The sequence below is a fragment of the Gymnodraco acuticeps genome, unplaced genomic scaffold (genome assembly GCF_902827175.1).
Source record: "Gymnodraco acuticeps unplaced genomic scaffold, fGymAcu1.1, whole genome shotgun sequence".
Classification (NCBI taxonomy): domain Eukaryota; kingdom Metazoa; phylum Chordata; class Actinopteri; order Perciformes; family Bathydraconidae; genus Gymnodraco; species Gymnodraco acuticeps.
In genome coordinates, this window is record NW_022990693.1 from 2791370 (window position 1) to 2813352 (window position 21983).

The following is a 21983-nucleotide window of genomic DNA, read 5'->3' on the forward strand; positions in this document are numbered from 1 at the left end:
AGGAGAGAGAGAGAGAGAGTATCAGAGAGAGAGAGAGAGAGAGAGAGAGAGTGTGTGAGAGAGAGAGAGTGTCCATCCATCCATCCATCTTCTCCCGCTTATCCGTGGTCGGGTCGCGGGGGTAGCAGTTCCAGCAGAGAGCCCCAAACTTTATTTTCCCTGGCGACATCAACCAGCTCTGACTGGGGGATCCCAAGGCGCTCCCAGGCCAGCGAAGAGATATAATCCCTCCACCTGGTCCTAGGTCTACCTCTTGGTCTCTTCCCAGCTGGACGTGCCTGGAACACCTCCCTAGGGAGGCGCCCAGGTGGCATCCTAACTAGGTGCCCGAACCACCTCAACTGGCTCCTTTCGACGCGAAGGAGGAGCGGCTCAACTCCGAGTCCCTCCCTGATGACCGAACTTCTCACCTTATCCCTAAGGGAGACACCAGCCACCCTGCGGAGAAAACCCATCTCGGCCGCTTGTATCCGCGATCTCGTTCTTTCGGTCATGAAAGAGAGTGTGTGTGTGGTAATTGTTACAGCTCAAATGCATTGCAATAACTTCCATGTTAAAAAAATACTTTAAAAAGCTGAATATTTGAAAAAAAGTATAACATATTTTGAAACAATTGAAAGTTCCCCATCATGTGTTGAAAAGGCTGAATAGTTTGATATTTGAATGGTTGCTGCAGCTGACATTAGGCTGAAGGAGTTAAATAAAGATATAAAATGTAAGTAGTAGTGAATGAATGTTTACAAACACCTGTGTGTGTTAACCATAGACTGTATATATAAATGGACGTAGGGTCCGTGACGTCACCCATAGGATTCTGCAGAGTTGCCGTGAAGCCCTTAGTAGGCGGAGTCGGCCACTAACGGCTCGACGGTGTCGTCAGAGTCTAACTCCCGCCTTCTCCAAATAAGGGCAAAGAGGCGGAGCCGAGGCGGGAGAGGGCGGGACCTGCTGCCAACGAGCGTGACGTTCGAGTCCTAGCTCAGGCTAAGAAGCTAAGCTAACATGCTCTCAGTATCAATCGAATGTAACATGATTAATGAAAGTAGTAAATCGGTCAGATTTGACCCGAAGACAACAGGAGGGTTAATGCCATATTCACTTAGTAACGCATGAACAACTTTTACAAATATTTCTATATAGTCTGTGTTGGTAAATGTCATCTAGGTTGCACATTTCCTGCTGAAATACATGCATACCAAGTCACTGCGTGGCACTTTGGTTTTGATAAAACAGTGTAGTTCCACTATATAAACGTTACATTCATAATCAAACGAGACAATCTGCAAGATAATTAGCTATTTGGTATTATTCTTAATGCTTGTCATTCACACGTTAATAAAATAAAATAAGTACCGATACATAGCAGAATAATTGTGGCGGTGTTCAGCTTAATAAGCCTTGCTCAACATCATTTATTTAGCTAATACTACAGCGGGCTGCAGGCGAACCAAGTCCGCGTTACGATGCATTCCTTGATCTCCAGTTATAACGCCGGACTCCGCCGCTGGCCGAAGCTAACGGAGCCCCAGGGTGCTAGCTACGGCCGCCGGGACGCGCTAGCGAGCTAGCACCCTGCAGCCCCGTTAGCTTCGGTGGCGTGGACTCCGGCGGCCCACCCCTTTTAACATTTGCTCCCGTTTAGCATTATGGGCATCATAGCCATATAGTATAAAAGTCTTACCCAAGGCTGAATCATAAACTAAACTGTATATATGTATAAAGGGTTACTTAGCTGGCTAATAAGCTACATAACAGGCTAAGCTAACAAGCACACAAACACCTGCTAACGGGGTTAACATGTATAATATTATCATTTTACTCACCGAAAAAAGCTGAAAGTAGACTTCTTGGAAGATCTGTTAGTACATTCAAGCGCACAGCACGACATTTTAATTATCTGGTATTTGTAACAATATTCCCTAACAGGCACGATCACCACGAACACAGCTAAAGGATCAAGTACAGTAACTACAACTAACTAACGTTGTAGCCTCTATGGTTGTAGCCTAGCAGATTGGACAAGTTGCTGTTAGCTGACAGTGAGGCACGTATCTGTCAATCAAAGTGACAACGCCCTAATGTATGCACAAACTTTAAGACCTAATATAAATATAAAGGGTCGCGTTAGAAAACAATTCACTCACAGATCCATAATCATGAAGGTGGAATCTAACTATATCGATAATAAAATGTATGGAGCCAGGGATAGAAACATGTTTTTTTCTGCTGTAAAATTGGGCATTTTAACATGGGGGTCTATGGAAATTGCTCCTTTCTGCAGCCATCGCCTATCGGCCAATATATGAACTGCAGTGTGTGGCACTTCCGTATTGGCTTCCCGGCTCTACCCCACAGTTTGCCGCTTGGTGTAAACCCAGAGATCAAAGGTTACCATGGTGACGAGTTATGACGATTTACCAACTGCAGAACTGAGTCCCATTAAGAATGCATTGAGGAGTATATCTGACAATTTTGCCACCTGTTCAAAAACTATGGCTCCGATCAAAAAAATGACCAGACCGTGAGCATCAGGGAACCCCAATGATATATGATCATATATCATATATGATCATATGATCGATATATGTTGTTTTTTGGGGTTTTGTGTGGTAAATATGAAGATGAGAGCAGTTTGTCTAAAGCAGGGGTGTCAAACTCAAGGCCCGGGGGCCAAATCCGGCCCGCCACCTCATTGTATGTGGCCCGCAAGAGCTTGCAAAGAATATAATACGTTTATTACATTGTGCATTATATTCAGTGGCGGCACCAGGGTATGGCTGGGGTAGGCTACAGCCATACCAAGAAATGGCTTAGCCCTACCATGAAAAAGTATGTTAAAGTAAACATGTTGAGAACACGGATTGCGAAAATCTACCGGTCGTGTTCACAACACACAAACTGATCCTGCTGTAACAACAAGTGCACGTTACTGACGCAATATGGTTGAGACCATTCGGGCTTATGCTAGAGGGGTGCAAGGAATAGTCTAAGTAGTGGGGGAGTTATATACACTAAAGGTGTGAAAATTCTCTCGTGTTATAATATCAGCGCAGCCGCGGTCAGATCAAAATGCCTCCGAATGCAATTTGACTAGACCTACAGCCAATCAGAGCAACGAAACGTTGGGTCTGCTGCGTCATGCATTACTGATACGTCACGTTCACAGTGAAAAGTCCCCAAACCCGCGCCGAGTAAATTGCCGACAGACAGCAGAATTTCTAGGATTAATTGTATATTTCGGATGGATAGATTTGTTCTTAAACGCCCTCGCATTGAGGTACAAGTCGAACAGGTGCCAGAGTCACACGACCCACCCGAAGAGTGAATAGTGAGTTTTGAATATATTTTGTAATATGTATGACAATAGAGACACAGGCCACCTGTGTGCTGTGTCTGTTTCTCTCTGTTTACCTGTGTCTGTGTCTCTCTCTCTGTCTCTCTCCCTCACTCTCCCGGCCCGTCTACACTACAGGCGTCAAAACATGCTTTCAACGCTTCGCCCATTCATTTGAATGGGGTGACGTAGGATATTTTCAAACTTCGCCGAACTGCATTGTGGGTAGCATGGCAAGGCGTTGCAAGCATCGCGAGCGTCTATCGGCGTCAAAAGTTGAACAATGTTCAACTTTTGAGGCTCGATGCTTGCTCGAAGCTGGCGTCAGCCAATGAAATCCTGTGTATTCAAATCTGCCAGTACAAGCGCTAGCCAATCAAACCGCGTGTATGCTGGGAGAGACTACGCAGGTCATTTCCTCATATTCAATAAATGGAGGGAAAATTCATTATAGCGGTAGTGAATCACCCGGTGCTGTATGATCAGTCTCTGTTTATCTACCGGGATACAAACCAGAGGAGCGAGGCATGGAGGGAGGTGGCAGAGACAGTGGGTGAAACTGGTAGGTTTTCGCCTGTTTGGGGATTTATATCCAGTTTACTTCGTTTTAACATTGCTATTGCTTTGTATGTCGGGGGCGGGAGATTCATGTGATTGGTTGTTGGTCGCGTTGCTCGCAAAAAATCGCCAAGCCTCAGACACGCCCAGCTTCGAGCTTTTTCGACGCCTGTAGTGTAGACGGGCCGTCCCTCTCTCTCTCCCTCTCCGTGTCAATTCTATATGCCAACTTTTCTTGTTTCTGCCGCTGCGTAGCATGTTGTAACAACGTGGAATTAGCAGAATAGGCTATTGTATTGTTTAACTCACACCTGTTGCTCTCGATGTAATTTAGCTGATAAAAGGAGACTACTAAAAGCCTCACGCGTGGCGTTTCACTGTCAAGGGGTGCGATATAGCGTGTATGTAATTCCATTACAAATACTGACTTGAGCCCCACCACTGTATGGGTTAGCCCTACCATAGATTACCCAACAAAAATACTCTGGCGCCGCCACTGATTATATTATATATATTTTATCTATGTATATTTATATAGTCTTAAAGTTACCACCGGCCCTTTGAGTGCAACCATAATTCTAATGTGGCCCGCGATGTAATTGAGTTTGACACCCCTAGTATAAAGTGTACTTCTCTCTGTTCTGAAGAAAGATCCGGAGAATCAATTGAGATGAAGGTGAACTTTTTGTCTCTTCATGCTCTCAAGAGGCATTTTGTTTAATATTTGTTCTTAATTATTTATTTTTTTCAACCTTGGAGAGGTTTTCTTACGTTTTTCATGAAAAAATATGTCTGAGGAGTGTAGGGTTTGGGAATTATTGCAAGTTTAAAACATTTTTGGGGGAGAATTTCAAGCACTCCTGCACTCTGTTTTGAGATCAAAGCACTCTAGAGTTAACGAGCTGCTCCATCCACTCTAATGTTAAAATCTGAAAAAGGCCTCTCTACCAAGCTCCAAACTAAGTTAAATATCTCAAAAAGTTTAAAAAATACAAGAATCTTTTATACAAGTTTTATAGCTGAAGGTATTGTAATCATTTGAAAGTTGGAATGAAGTGTCTAGCTGAAATTATGTGGAAGGAGAAGCATTTGGCGCAAAGTGTAGGAAAAGTGGATTTGAAGGCATCTCCCATTGACTTCAATGTTAAAAAAAGAGTTTAAAAAGCTGAATATTTCAAAAAGTATGAAATATTTTGAAAAGGTTGAAGGTTTCCCATCGATTCCTGAACAGGCTGAATAGTTTAATATTTGAATGTTTCTGTAGCTGAAAATAAGCTGAAGTTATGGAGTGCCAAAGTATTGGCTGAAACTAGAAAATGCATTTCCTGCAGAAAATGCGTGCGAATGCTGTAAACTGTGAACATTTATGGCTGAATTTAGCTGAAAATGCAGAAAAAGCTGAATATGTTATTAGCTGAATGGTAGCTGCTTTTAGCTACAAAAATGCAGAAAAAGCTTAATATTGAAAAGAAAAGGTTTAAAAAAGGTATAAACAACAACATGTATAGCCTTGATGTCCTGAAATAGCTGAATAATGTAATAGTTGAATGGTTTCTGCAGCTGAAAATAGGCTGAAGGAGTTAAATATCAGTGGATTTTGTGGCTACAGTTCAGGCTAATACGCTACCAAAGGTGGAATAAGTACTCAGATATTGTACTTAAGTAAAAGTATAAGTACTCAGATCTTGTAGTGAAAGTATAAGTACTCAGATCTTGTACTTGAGTACAAGTATAAGTACTCAGATCTTGTACTTGAGTAAAAGTAGAAGTACTCAGATCTTGTACTTGAGTAAAAGTAGAAGTACCAGAGTGTAGGTCTGTTACAGTAAAAGTCCTGCATTCAAAATGTTCCTCAAGTAAAAGTAGAAAAGTGTTATCATAAAAATATAGTTAAAGTAGCGAAAGTAAAAGAATAATATGATATGTTTTATAATGATTGATCATTAAAGTGTTTTCAAAGCTGGTAAAGGTGCAGCTAGTTTGAATGACTTTGTATTCTGCAGGGTAGCTGGTGAATTTACTCCAGGTGGAACTAAAGTCTGATTTAACACTTGATTAGATTTCACATCATTCATCCAGATCTGTAAAGTAACTAAAGGTATTAAATACATGTAGTGGAGGAAAAGTACACCATTCACCTCTGACTTATGTTTACTGCCAACCTAAAAGTACCTCGATAATAGTAATCAATAATGTATTGAAAAGTTATTTGGCTGATTGTTTTATATTGGCTCAGCCAGGTTATATGGGATGCCCAGTTTACGTACAGATCACTAATTTTGAAATATTAAACTTAGTTTTATTTTCTTTAATTTGTCATCCTTATGTAGAATGCTATCACGAAACACACATTTGGTTGTTTATAGCAGTGGTTCCCAAACGGTGTGCCGTGAGGCAAGTCCGGGTGTGCCGTGGGATTTTGTGACAACCATACGTTATTATTGCAATATACAACTACACACAAATAATTATTGAATTTACTATATCAGTACTTTGTAGGTTTATATGTACGTAATCTGCGCGTCTTGCGCATCCACATCTCCACGTGCAGTGCTGCATAAACATGGCTGAGTCAGCGATAACTTTCGAGGGGTGGAGTTATGCCCATTATTTTGAGTTCGTCCGAAGAATAGACAGGAATGTGACGGTGAGGTGCAAACTGTGTCCAGGCCAGAAGCTGTTATCCACTGCTGTAAACACCACGTGGTCAAACCTCAACAAAGACCTGCAAAGAACACATGCTAAGGTGAAGCTACCGCACAGCTATTTGTTGTTTGTTTATATCACGTAGTCTGTTCTTCTTCTCTGTCTTCTTCTTCTGTTGTTGCCTGTTTTGAATGACAAATACACACTACCGCCGCCTGCTGGTAAGGAGAGTTATTGCCACTCACGCATGCGCAGTTCGTACGTGCTCGGCGAGTATAGTAACGAATTACTTTATGTAGATAGTTACGAAGTAGTGTAATATATTACTTTTTTTAAAGTAATATGTAATCAGAACAACAGGAGGTCACGGCTCTCTGTTGAACAGGACTTGCGAGTGGCCCTCCCCTCAGCGCCCCGACATGCACATGTATCTCACTAATTTGTAAGTCGGCAAAAATATTTACAATAGCACATGTTTCAATGCTGATTGCTGAAATGTTACATTTATAATTTGTAGTTCAGGACCATGGACAATGCAGCTTCCTTGCATTGACAGTTCTCTGTGCTGAATTTCTGCTGAGTTTCCTTTGACTCATTTTTGATTTTGTGACCTGTCTGGTTTAAATGAGTGTTGCTGCTTTGATGAAGCCTAATTTGATAAAGTTTCAAATTAATTTCTGAAATATTTCGCTAATAAATATTTCATGAGTAATATAGTTGTCTTTGTCACATTTTATTTTGCATTAGTAAATAATTATGCACATTTACAGATATTTTACATGATATGAGTGATAACACGTGTTATAAGGGCTATTTTGCACAATAGGTGTGCCTTGAGATTTTTATTTGTCCTTTGGTGTGCCTTGGGCACAAAAAGTTTGGGAACCACTGGTTTATAGCATAAAGAACATCTGATTTAATGTGAGGTAGGGAAATAATCATTTGAGTATAAGTATGTGTATATAAATATGTAATTTACAACAGCTGTAAGATGCTTGAAAAGCTTGAAAATGCACCTTGAAAATGCTTGAAAAGTCCTTGAATTTGACTTTGGAAAAGGTGTAAGAACCCTGAATATTTATTATAGGCTACTGTATTGGTGCCGGTGCGTTAAGACCACCTCTAGTGTCGGATTTTGGAAAATGGATTTTGAGTTTTCTCATGGCAGGGACTTTACTTCCTCTTGACACCGTCGGTTATTTACAAAAAAACACCTACATATACTTGTTATTGTGCTTTTGTCTTTCTGTGTCTTTTCATCTGCTCCATAAACTCCTATTAAACATCCATGGTAAACTCCCTCAATGCGCTGCTCGTTCTCTTTTCTTGATCTTCCTCTCACAGGAGAACACTTCACTGTCCCGCTTTATTGTAGGATTTCTGCCATGTCTCTACTTTAAAATTTGACCATCTGTTATTAAGTTATGGAATACTAAATAAATAAGTCCATTAGATACCTTACCGTTACTGTGCTCATAAAGAATAATAAGAATAAGAATAATGTGTATTGAACTGGTTTCATTAATGAAATTAAGTGAGTTTAAGGTAATTATAGAAGCCCTATTTTATCAGTATGTCTGCACAGCAGTTACAATGGTCAAACTACATTGAATTGTCCCCATTTTTTCTTTAATAGTTACTAACATTAGATATTTCAATGAGATATGGACCGCAAAACAAAACATTTCCCTGGTTTTCATTTTAAAAATCAAGTCACTGAATGCAAGTAGTTGCCTTAGCTTATTTTGTTATGAGATGATGATGTGAATTACTGTTCAAATTAGTTAATTTAATAATCGTTTTGATCTTATATTTTTTTTTCGGGGGGGGGGGGGGGGGGCTTTTTCCAGTATAGAGCAATAGCCCCTCCAAATGTCTGTGCACGTCCCTGGACACGAGTGAATAAATGTGTAGGAAAATGATGTATACACTAGATTTTCCCAAAAATATACATTAATATACACTACAGTGACATCTGGCGTCGTTTTTGTAAGACATTTTTACTTCCGCATAAAAAAAGACGACCAGCGTGTGACGTCACATGGGGGAGAGCGGCCGGTCTAACGTATTAATAAACATGGATAACAAAGCTAGTTTTGACACCGAAGAGGTTGAAAATGTATATTCGTATGCATATGACGGACCACAACCTTATAATTATGAGCCTGCTAGTCGGCCAAGAGACCAGGAGCAGCCAAGGATTAGAATGAACGGCCATCGGAGAGAAATGGAGCTGTGGTGTGAGGAGAATCAGTGGAGAACAGGGCAGCTGTCTTGCTGAGTGACCGGCGTTAGCTACAGTTAATGTTAGCTAACGTCAGTCACATCACAACATCGTAAAGTTAGCTATCATATATCAGGCTATAACTAAAGTAGTATTGATAATATAGTAACGTTACTGTCAGGACTGTTGATACTGATCCATAACAGAAACTAATGCGCAAGTATCAGCCGTATCTCGCGTTACCCGAATGCAACCGTCTTACGGTGCTAGGAGAGGAGAGAGGAGCGAAGGGGGGAGAGAGATGTAATACGGTTTCCTGATAAACGTTTTGTTTGATAGGCCTCAGCTGTGGAGAGTATGTGCTGCAGGGAGGTGGATGCACAACGCACCCAGGAACGAAAGCTAGCTCCGGTCCTTTTCCTGTTAGGGAAACTGTGGACTCGATGTCCTGACAAGCTGGAGTTTGTGCAACCTGCACAAACTCCAGCTCACCATGATTACAAATGGTGAAATGCAATGTAAAATTACCGAAAAAATACCAGCTCACTAAATCACAACCACTCAAACCAACTACAAACTACTACCGCGGATTGGGCAGAGAACGAGTCAGAGAAAGTTGCTCCCCCATGTGACGTAATATGACGCGTTTGACATATGACATTAAAAAAAGCAGTTTTTAGTAGCAGAGCGCAAAACGGCTCCTTTCCCTCTGAATTCCTGCCCTTATGTCTCGTAAAACATATAAAATCCTGCATTAGCCTGTTCTACACCACCCCTCCCCCCCACGTCAAAACGCGTCATCTGCAGGAAACAGCGTCTGAGGCATACTTGCCAACCCTCCCGATTTTTGCGGGAGACTCCCGATTTCATTGCCCTCTCCCGGTTTCCTCCCGGGGTCATATTTCTCCCACATTTCTCCCGATTTCTGACAAAATCAGATTTACTCACGACTGTTTCCACTCGGACTTTAAAACAGCTACACTATTGTTTGGTTTTCCATGGTAGCGCGTCTCTTTAGTAGCGCGCGCAACTGAAAGTCAGAGGGTGAGGAAGATAGTCACAGCAAACAGAACAAGAATCGACAATTCTACCCTCTGCTCACTTTCCTGTAAAATACAGGTCCAGCCCACACATATACTCCATCAAGGACGGTGCTACAGGCCGCAAGGCAGTGCACTCACAACTACAATAAGCATGTTAATGTTAATCTAATTGCAGCTCCGGCGATCCACTAGCCCCCCCCCCGCGGTGGTTTTGGAAATGCTCCCGATTTCTGATGTCTCAAGGTTGGCAAGTATGGTCTGAGGGCATCTTAATATTCAATAAACTATGAATGTTTTTGTAGTAACTCACAGGAGGCTTCTGGTGAGCATAGTGGAGTTTATTGGTTTCTGGTAGCGCCGAGCTGCGACTCCGGTTCATCACATACTTAGCATAACAACATAGCCCCCAGTTCCTCTTTTATGCTTATGGAACGGCAACAACTTCAATGTCACAGTGCCACCTAGTGGACTGGTGAACTAACATGCAATGATATGACCTTACAACATCCCCTTCCCCTCAAGCAGGTTATATACATCCAACATGAACATTGTAACACTGTAACAATATTTTATTAAACCTAACAGGTGACTCACAACAGTATTATCTATTCCCTTCTTAGCTTAGCTGGAAGTCTTTGAGGTAACTGGGTAACTTAGTCTCTCTTTTTGACTGTCTCTTCCCTGGACTTGTATTTTCCACAGTTCCATGGACCCTCTCTGCTGCTGCAGCTACTGTAGCTGCTGGCTCTTCCAACTCGTCCCCACTGAGCACCACACTCTCAACGTCCTACCATGTCTCTCCTTTCCTGACTTAGCTGAGTCGAGTCAGTCTGTTGTCTTTCATGGTGTTTTTCTGGTCTTTGGTGGTGAGCATGAATCTGGTCCACATGTCTCCTGACTACTCTCCCATCACCCAGCATCACTTTATATGACACTGGCCCTGTCACTGACTCTATGATTCCTGGAATCCACTTGGGTCCAAGACTGAAGTTTCTCGTCAGCACTGAGTCTCCTGTTTTGAACCAGCGCCCCTTTGCCTTTTTGTCATGATCTCTTATTTGTCTTTCGTGTTTTTCTTTCACCTTCATGCACAGATCTGGATGAATTTAATCCAAACAGCAACGTAGCTTCCTCCCGAGAAGCAGCTCTGCTGGTGACAGATCTGTTGTAGTGTGAGGAGTCACACGATAACTAAATAACACTCTGGCTACCTTGGCTGTCAGTGTGCCTTCTGGACATTTTTTCATCATCCTTTTAAATGTCTGTACCCCTGTCTCTGCTAACCCGTTACTGGAGGCGTGATAGGGTGCAGAGGTCACATGACGGATACCATTTATTTTCAGGAAATCTTCTAACTCTGTGCTGATGAAACAGGTGCCATTATCAGACACCAACAATTCAGGCAGTCCATGGTTACTGAAACTGGTACGCAGGCACTCAATTGTAGTGGCTGAAGTGGCAGAATTGACTGGAACCACATCCATCCATTTTGAGTGTGCATCGATGAGCACAAAAAACATCTTCCCCATGAATGGCCCAGCATAATCCACATGAATACGACTCCAGGGCTTATCAGGCCAATCCCAGTGGTGTAACGGAGCTGGTGCCGGAACATTTCGGTGCTCTTGACATGTTATACAGGACTTGACAGTATCCTCTACATCCTTGTCGAGCTTTGGCCACCATACATAGCTCCTAGCCAGTGCTTTCATCCTGGACGGCATTGATGAAGCTGTCTCAAAACACTTTCTTGGCCTGGCTTTGGCACAATAACTCTTGCGCCCCACAACATACACCCATTTTGGATACTGAGTTCCTGTTTCCTCATTGCATAAGGGCCAAACTCAATCTCTCTTAATTCTGATGACCAGCCTCTGTGTACCAATTCCCGCACCCGTGAGAGCACTGGATCCTTGTCTGTCCATATTTCACTTGGTCAGCAGTGACAAGTGTGATGTCAGAACTCTCCAGCATGAGAACCCTCTCTTCTGGCCTCCCCAGGTCAGGTTTCTCTGGTAGGGGCAGGCGGCTCAGTGCGTCTGCATTGTTGTGGTACTTCCCTTCTTTGTACACTATGGTGTATTCATAGGCTCTCAAGGTCACGGCCCAACGTTGGATCCTCGGTGATGCCATTTGGGCTACTGCTCGCATCTCACTGAAAAGTGACAACAGGGGCTTGTGATCCGTCACTATAGTAAACTTCCGTCCATAGATGTACTTGTGGAAGCGTTTTATTCCAAAAATCACTGCCAGTCCTTCCTTGTCAAGTTGTGAGTAGTTTTTCTCTGCAGCATTTAATGTCCGTGATGTAAATCCAATGGGTCTTTCAGTTCTATCTGGCATGCGATGTGAGAGCACAACACCTAATCCATATGGTGATGCGTCACATGATACACATGTCCTTCTCTGGGTCAGAATGCACCACCACTTCAGCTGACTGCATCATGTCTTTTGACTTTTTACACGCTGTCTGTTGTGCCTCTTCCCACTGCCACTTTGTGTCTTTTTTTAGCAGTTTGTGCACTGGAGCAAGGATGGTTGACAGACTGGGCAGGAACTTGTTATAATAGTTTAACAATCCTAGATATGCTTTGAGCTCTGTCACATTTGAAGGTGTGGGTGCATCCTTGATTGCTTCCACCTTCTCATGCACAGGGTGCAGTCCTGTGGCATCCACCTTATGACCCAGAAACATCACTTCCTCACTCATGAACGAACACTTGGTTCTTTTGAGCCTGAGACCGTCCTCCTGTAGCCGTTTCAGCACAAGGACAAGAGTCTGCAGATGCTCTTTGTCGTCTTTCCCTGTCAGCAGGATGTCATCCAAGAATATTGCCACTCTAGGGATGCCCTGTAGCAGTCCCTCCATGGTCCGTTGAAAAATAGCTGGGCTAGATGATACTCCGAAAGGTAACACTTTATACGTGAACAAGCCCTTGTGTGTATTTATGATCACATATGTTTTTGCTTCTTCATCCAAAGGGATTTGGTCATATGCATGACTGAGATCTAGCTTTGTGAACTTCTGTCCACCTGACAGGTTGGCAAACAAATCCTCAATTCTGGGAATTGGATACTGCTCCAGTTTTGATACTCGATTTACAGTCAGTTTGTAATCACCGAACAACCTTACTGAGTCATCTGGTTTTAACACCGGTACCACAGGCGCTGCCCACTCTGCATATTTTACCGATTCAATTATCTCCTGGGCTAGGAGACGGTCCAGTTCGGCCTCAACCCTTCCTCTCATTGCATACGGGACCGGTCTAGCTTTAAAAAACCTGGGGGTTGCTTCCTTGTCCACATATAGTTTAGCTGGGGGCCCTTTACATTTCCCTAGTTCCTCTTTGAAAACCTCCTCATATTCCCCAAGTACCTCCTCCAAGGTCTCTTCCGTGACATGGTGAATCTGGCTTTCAGGTCTCCACTGCAAACCTAGCTTCTTAATCCAGTTCCTGCCAACTAGACTAGGGCCCGTCCCTGGCACAACTACCACCAGTAGGTTTTTTACTGACTGTTTGTGCTGCACTTTTACCATAGCTGCTCCCAAAACATTTACCCTATGTCCTGTAGGGACAGTCTGCAGGGTTGTAGGGCTGGTACCTCTCCCCTCCATAAGGTTTTGTACACTGAGTGGTTCACCACTGTTACCCCACATCCTGAGTCTACTTCAAACTGTGTTTCAGTTTCGTTAATAGTCAGTGTTTCTAGAAATGGCTCCTCTGCCGGTATGTCTATTTCCTCCACTTTGTACAAAGTGAACATGATCTCATCTGTGTCTGTCATCTTTTTCGCCATCCCCCTGGCTGACATAGTTTGCTCCCTGAGTTTTCACTAGGGTTGCCAGAAACTGACCATGATCAAAATCGATTATTCGGCAGCCCTGGCGAATAATAATCGATTAATCGACCCCCCCCACGGGACAAAAAATAATAATAACTTAAATAAATAAAACTCAGACAAAAGGAATTATGTTGTTTTCTTTACTGGAACATGTTTAACAGTACAAACAAAATAAGCGACAAATAAACCAACATCAACATGATGTTGGTTTATTTTTTGTTATTTTCTAAAGTGCCTGCCATTGCCTTTATTTGGAGATGCGCTATGCGCGCAGAATGTATTTGTTGCAATGCTGCCATTATTAAATACAGGCTACGGCTTGTGTTAATGATAGCAGCATTGCAATAAATATTATTATAGCAATTTATTTATTGCAATGCTATTATTAATACAGGCTGTAGGCTGTCAAATGCGAACGCATTGCTGAGGTTGAGCTATGATAGACCAACGTCTTTTCGCAGAGCTTGCATTTCACTTCCTTTGTACTTATAAGTTCGAAGTAGTTCCACGAGGAGGAACTCTTTTTACATGCCGCTTTGTTCATCTTTAGTCGCACGTGTGAGGGAGGGTGGGGGTGGGGGCGGTGTGTCGCGTGCTGCAGCAGCAGTCTGCTCTGCATGCAGGCTTCCTCCAAGTTTACAGTAAAACAAACTGGTGGTGTGACCAATGGCCATTTACAATTGTTAATACTATTATTAGCATTAGTCTATATTTTGGTTGAAACTAAGCAAGAAAAAAAAAAACATAAATAATAATAACAAAATATATAAATAAAATCGATTTTTAAAAATAATATTCGATTATGGAGACTGTAACGATTAATCGAATAATCGCTGGCATCCCTAGTTTTCACATGCTTATATCTCTGATATACTCCACCCCCTTTTGCTTGTGAAGCACTAACTGAGACTTTTGACCTACACACTTTCTGAATATGGCCTATCTTCCCACACTTGTGACAGGTTTCTTTAATAAACCTACAGTCCCCAGCTATGTGCTGCTCACTGCCACACCTGTAACAAGCCTTATGCTGGTGCTGCTGCTCACTGGGGCTCTGCCTTGCCGTCATCTTGTGCACTGCCTCAGGTGCTCTCATGTGCGAGGGTGCTGACTCCAGTGACTGTAAGTCTCTCACATCCTTGCTGGCTGTCTCAATAGCCTGGGCCAGCTTCAGTGCCCTGTCGAAGGTCAAATCCGGCTCTGACAACAATCGCCGTTGTATGCGATCCTCCCCAATCCCACAGATCAGTCACGCAGCATTTCTGTTAACTTGTCTCCATAGTTACAATCTTGTGCTAATTTCCTTAGCACAGCAACATACTCCATGACTGTTTCTCCCAGCTTCCTACTTCTTGAGTTAAATTTGTAGCGCTGTACAATTTCACTGGGTTTGGGGTTGAAATGGTCTTTCAGCAGCTGAACAAGCTCATCAAACATATTATCTCCTGGCCTCGCCGGGCTGATAAGGTTCCTCATAAGTAAGTAAGTCTGACTGCCAACTGAACTGAGCAAAATAGCTTTCTGCCGACCTGCATCTTCGATCTCATTAGCTTCAAAGAAATATTGGAGAACCTCACAATATTCCTCCCACGTCTGGGATTGACTATCAAAAGGAGCGGTGTTTCCTACCGTTGCCGTCGCCATCTTCTAGCTCACACCACTGTCCGGTGTTTGGTGCCGTTAACGTAGCCACTCAACAGTCTCGCTCATTTGTGTGCATTTCCACCAGGCATCTGCTGTACTTTTATCCTCGTCGCCATTTTGTAGTAACTCACAGGAGGCTTCTGGTGAGCATAGTGGAGTTTATTGGTTTCTGGTAGCGCCGAGCTGCGACTCCGGTTCATCACATACTTAGCATAACAACATAGCCCCCAGTTCCTCTTTTATGCTTATGGAACGGCAACAACTTCAATGTCACAGTGCCACCTAGTGGACTGGTGAACTAACATGCAATGATATGACCTTACAACAGTTTTATATCCATATAACGGGAAGAAACTAATCCATAGGTTAATCTAATGTGTCTGTGTCCCTTTGAAATGATTTATGATAATCCATAAGCAATAAACCTGCTTTTCCGTTTCCAGATGTCAGAGTGAGAGATAGGTTCGCTCTTATGCAAAACTGGGTGCGCACCAGAGTTCCCGTTAGCCTGTAATTACCGGACTATGACCGGTAAAATATGCTGAAGACCGGCAAATCTAAATCTCTCCGGTCAAAGTGTCCGGTCAAAAATAATTTCCGTTTAGCGCAATACCGCATCAGTTGCGCAACTTGCGCCACTTATGTGACAGACAAAAGAGTATGTGACAGACAAGAATAGTCAATTATAATGTCTAACACTTAATGTGGAGAAAGAGATGTCCTGTATGGGTTGATTGTGCGTTGATCTGTTGGTAATGCCTCGGGGTTCCGGTGGGCATGTAAACAAATGCATAATGCTGCGCTATACTTTGTGGCCTCACCCAGTTGCATAGCGACACTTATTGTTTAGGTGTCTTTTAATAAGCAGGTAGTCATATCATTAGCTAGAACTAGCTAGATCTGATCGATATGGACATAAACGTGAGTGAAGTCTAATCTGACGGGAGAGAGAGATCAGCTGCTGCTGACGAGTCGACACACAGCTCTGCATGATCACCTGCAGCGGTGAGCGGAACAAAACACACACACTCATAGGCGGCGCGTGAGGCTCAGGTTTGGGAAGGCTAAATAACTTTTTTTTTCATCTTACGCTGCCCGCCTCCGGCGTCTATAGAAAAGAGATCAACTCAGTGAAAGCACCACCTGCTGATCAATCAGAGCTCAGTGTGCGGAGTTTAAATCTCTCAAGTCATATTACAGGAAAAAGGAAATGCAGTTTAAACTGCCGTATAAAGAGAAGACGCCGACGTGTCGCACTTATCATTCATATCACACTGACATCACATCATCAATCAGATCATCGATCTCACATCGATATCACAATATTTCCTTATCTGAGTCAGCTTCTCGAGCCGTATCTGGCCGTACAACACTTAGTTACATTGTCACATACTGTATGCAGACGTATTATTTTAAGCAACACATTAAGTGGACGAAACACTCAACTCAAATGTAATAAAGTCAGATCCCCTCGTGTTTTAGATGGGGCAGTATCATAAAACTGTTGTACGCTTTCAAACACTCGGTAGTTTATTTTTTAACGAGTTGTTCTGTATTCTCCTTGCAGGTGCAACTATGTGGCTTATCCTGGATTATATGTTTAAGTCATCATGGATGTTTAAAGTTCATATTTGTCTAATATTAGTTTACTTTTCATTAATGAAGTATGATGTTGCGCTGTCAGTACACCTGTCCCTGTTTGTGATTGGTCAAATGTAGCTAACCCCGCCCCTTTCACGTGAACGCGTTCTTAGCTGGAGAGAGAAACCCTGGCTTGATTTACCGAGTTGATAACCAGCGCCGTAGGACCGTTTAGCGAGATCTCGTTTGTTAGGGTTAGTTAAGATAACTCAAGCATATCCAGGGTCTGTTGAACTGGCTTCGTGGTACAGGGCACAGGTGGCTGCATAGCAGCGCTAATGTCAAAGACATTATATTTTTATTTTACCAGGATGCAGTTACACAAATATTTGGGAAGGCTTAGCCTTCCCTAGCCTACAGCACACGCCGCCCCTGAACACACTTCAGGTTAGAATATCACACGTAGCTATTTTAATTACCTCTCAAACTACCTAAACTAGTTATAGATATGTTTAGTCTTACTGTCGGGTCACTCATTACTGATCCGCGAGCTGCATGATACTGACGGGCTGTCAGGACAGGGAGAGAGCGCTCCGTTTATTATTCCCGTGTTATTGTAAATTACTGTACACTTTTGAATAATGTAGTTAATCTACTATAATTAGTTTGTTTAATATCGAATCATATCAATTTGTTTTAAAGCTCAATAAATAACAAAGAAAACCTTTGACCGGCACTTTTCAAATGTTGTCAGGAAGATTTAAACTTTAACGGACATGTTGACCGGCGAAAAAATATTCTAACGGGAACTCTGGTGCGCATAGCTCTCATTTCTCAATGGTAAGGTGTGTGTGTGTGTATGTGGAAATTCCCCTTCGATTATATTGGCTCTAACGGTCAAAAAGAGAAACAATGGGTTCCAGAGAAACGGTAAAAACGGCCATTTCCACCCAAATGACCCCAGAGGTGGAGTTATTTTTGCTAAACCTCTCTAAAAAAGGTCAAATGTCACTTGTTTTGCATCAATCTTGATACAGGGTACTTATTATATGTTGTACTTTGGATTCCTAAAGCTTTTAGTCTACCTTACCATCATCCAAGGCAAGGGTAGTTTTCACTATAAGTAAAAAATAATTTTTGAACGGACACTATCATTTACAGTTTTTTGACTATGTTCAATCTGCATTTTCTTTAAAATAAAAAAACATCTATATTGATTCTGACTTTTCTACATCAGACTCACAGGTTTATCATTACTTTGAGAAAAAAGATTATTAATTTTCCCCTTTGAGAAGTGTAGTTATGGTAATTTGTTCTGGGAATGTCATTTTCGAGCCTGAGACCTGAAAAACAGGCTCAGTGCTTAAAGCCCCTGTCCCACTGTCCCGAAATGTACACCCGATGGACACACGAATATTGAATTGTGAATTTCGCACGAAGATGGCCCCGAACCACACACGAAGGCAACATTTACATTACATTTAAGACATACAACTGCAACGAAAGTAACACAAACAATTATGTTATAAGTACTATGATACTGTACTGATATTTTCAGACTTTGTTCTTTACTTTCTCCGTCTTTATATGTAGAAGATATTACGTGTTCTCCGTCATGTTGTTGTTTCCATAGCAACCACAACTTCCTGCCAACTCGCCTTCAAAATAATATATTATATCCTTTTCAGTTTCACAGAACACAAATTGGGTTATTTACATAATATTTTTACATGATTTTGTTGTGCAATAAAACAACCAGATGGACACACGATAAAGGAAATGTTCAAATTCGGCTGTGATCGTAGCAACATCGGGCCATTCGTGAGGGCATCTTAAGCCTTCGTATGACCGCCGGTGGAGTTTCTCAGGCTCTGGCAGCAACTTCGTGAGCGGTGGCAAAATCTTTGGCATGTCAAAAAATAGCCGAAGGACCTTGCGAAGGTTAATTTTCGTGTTGAATTCGTGTGTCAATTTTGCCCTTCGTAAGGCCATCGTTAGGGCATCTTGTTATCATCGGTGCCATCGGGCATTCGCCCCGATCAGAGTGAGGGCGAATGCACCGATGATAACACGAAGATGACACGACTTGACAAGATGCCCTCACGAGTGCCTTACGAAGTTGCCGCTCACAAAGTTGCTGCCGGAGCCTGAGAAACTCCACCGGCGGTCATACGATGGCTTAGATGCCCTCACGAATGGCCCGATGTTGCTACGATCACAGCCGAATTTGAACATTTCCTTTATCGTGTGTCAATTTCGGGACAGTGTGACAGGGGCTTTACAGGTTAACTTTTTTTAAATTGTAATTTTCAGGCAAGGTTAAGCATAAATCTAGTATAAAAAAAACCTGCAAGTTGCTCTTTAAAAAAGGGACAGATCATTGTTAAAGGTCCCATGTCATGGCCATTTCTACTGATCATAATTTCATTGTTGAGGTATACTAAAATAGATTTATACTGTGCAATTTTCCAAATTCACATTGGTTTCTCATGCAGCATAGTATTATGTATATTCACTCTGTCCTAAACGGCTTGTTGGAGCTCCTAAAACAATGTTTTACCTAGTCTAGCTCTTGGTATCCTTCTTGTTTAGCTCGGTAGCATACACGCTAGGAACGGTAGCTCGGTAGCATACACGCTAGGAACGCCAACTATAATGTAGGCCTACTGACCGTACGGTAAATCACCCGGAGTATACTGTCTAAGAGTATTTTGTTTGTGAATGCAGACATTCTCCTGCTATGAGATACATGTAAGGCCATCTGCTGACATTGGAGTTGATATATGGAAAAGCTAGCAACTTAGTTAGCCCAGTTAGCACTGTGTCATTACATTGCATTTAGCTGACGCTTTTATCCAAAGCGACTCACAATAAGTACATTCGACCAGGAAGACACAAACTTGAAGAAAACAGATTCATATAAGTACATCAGGTTTCATAGAGCCAAACATTTCAAGTGCTACTCAATTGGCTGTAGATAGGCCAGTCCTTTATTAGTATATAAGTGCTCTGTTAGCAGTTCTTTGTTAGTAATTCTATCGCTCGAAGTGGAGTCGAAAGAGATGAGTTTTCAGTCTGCACCGGAAGATGTGTAGGCGTTCTGCTGTCCTGTGTCAATGGCTTAGCAGCCCGAAAAAAAGTGTACCCATTTAAACAGTCGTGGTAGATATACCTTGTTTGTTTTAAACATCATAAATACACAAACAAAAATACATATTTACAGGTTGTGTACCCGAATCTCCCGCTGGTCCAAACAAAGTAGGAACAGCATCGTCCTTCCGTGTCCTACGCTGTGCATATGAATCGCTGCAATGTTTGCCAAGCTTTGGTCCGTGAAATGCGGTGCACACAGTACAATACCGGCTCGAACATCTGAAGGAACAGTGTTAACAAGAAATGTCAACCACTGACTTCGTCGTGGTTCTGCCCTCGGTAAGGCATACATTGAAGATTTCTCCTCACAAGACAGGAAACAGACCCTCGTTGGCATGACTGGATACAGTTTTGAACTGAACCTGAGCATCCAACAGTATATATGTTCGGCTGGCAGAGATAGGCTCTGGGCGTGGCTACTGGGTATCCCTACGTCGCGATACCCAGGAAGAAAACATTGGAAAATGAGAAATCTCCAACGAGGCGTTTTGGGGAGGTATTTTCTGTGTTGGAGTTTTACTCCGTACAGGGTGTACTTTGAGGGTTTTTGACTCTGCAGACCATTCACATGCATAAAAACCTTCATAACACACAAGGGGACGGGTAATAACCGGAAAAGCATGACATGGGACCTTTAAGTAAAAAAATCCTTACTTTTCCCAGCAGTTGATCAATTTAGTTGTTTTTGTCAGAATTGTGTGGAGATATCAATTGATCTCAGTTTTAGTATTATTAGATCTTAGTGCTGAACAAATAAAAGTCTGCACTGAGCTTCAGTCGGAAATGTTCAAAACAACAGATAAAGCCAGAAATCTAGGTGTAGTCATGGACTCTGACCTGAGTTTCAACAGTCACATTAAAATAATTACTAAGTCAGCCTACTATCACCTTAAGAACATATCTAGGATTAAAAGACTAATGTCACAGCAGGATTTGGAAAAACTTGTCCATGCTTTTATCTTCAGTAGACTCGACTACTGTAATGGTGTCTTCACAGGTCTCACTAAAACATCGAATAGAAGGCTGCAGCTAATTCAGAACGCTGCTGCTCGAGTCCTCACTAACACTAAGAAAGTGGGTCACATCACTCCTGTTCTGAGGTCTTTACACTGGCTTTATGTTTGTCAAATAATTGATTTAAAAAATAATGCTGCTGGTTTATTAAGCATTGAATGGCACCCAGAACTCAGAAAAGTGCTTTATAAATAAACTTGCCTTTCCTTACCTTAGAGACGCCGGCCTCCAATTTAATGAAATTATTTTCAGAAATCATGACCCGGTTATTCACGAGAAACCAGTGAAGTGACAGTGAAGTAACAGCACTGCAGCACTCTACCTGCCAATCGTTCACAATGAAGCGTGCATCTACTCGTGCAAGATGTACTCGTGCAAGATGCAAAATCAATTGTGTCCTCCTCAGTTGAGCTGTAATGTTGTCTAGTCGAGTAGATGCATGCTTCCTTCCACGTGGTGATACGATTGGAGGGTGGGGGTGTAGTTCGGTAGAAGGAAAATAGTTCCCGCTGGAAAAGCTCAAAACAAAGTGTTATCGTATTATCTTGAGTGACAGGATCATGATTTCTTGAAATAGACATGCTGTTGAGTGTTTTTAATGTCGTTTTTTAGAGTTTGAGAGTTCACTTATATTGTTGAGAAAACAAACATGTCAGTTAGTTACAGATGATGGGACAGACAAGATGATATATTATATAGTTTTAAGTTTAGTGTGATGACACCCAAAATAATTTACTTGAAATAATTACTATAACTTAAATTCGTTGTGAATATATATTTGTAAGCCTTGTTCTCCATATAGATTGTGTCATATGATGCCTATGTTTAAATGTTTAGCTGACTGCAATTTGTATGTACTGTATGTTCAAGTGCTCATTGTATGTCTTCCAGTCCCTGGAGAGCACAAGGCGGATGATGCAGCTGGTTGAAGAGGTACACACAC

General features: G+C 42.2%; 1 protein-coding gene across 3 annotated transcripts in view; it reads left to right on the forward strand.

Moving 5' to 3' along the window:
- zgc:101731 (SNARE_SNAP25N and SNARE_SNAP23C domain-containing protein) overlaps positions 1-21983 on the forward strand; it is a 36765-nt gene that overhangs the window by 8772 nt on the left and 6010 nt on the right. For 2 of the 3 annotated variants that reach the window (XM_034230535.1, XM_034230533.1), the window contains exon 3: positions 21932-21973. In XM_034230535.1, coding sequence (XP_034086426.1) covers positions 21932-21973 — 42 coding nt within the window. Of the gene's footprint in view, positions 1-20106; positions 20306-21931; positions 21974-21983 lie in introns of those variants that run through there. The other variant, XM_034230534.1, reaches the window with a different exon arrangement.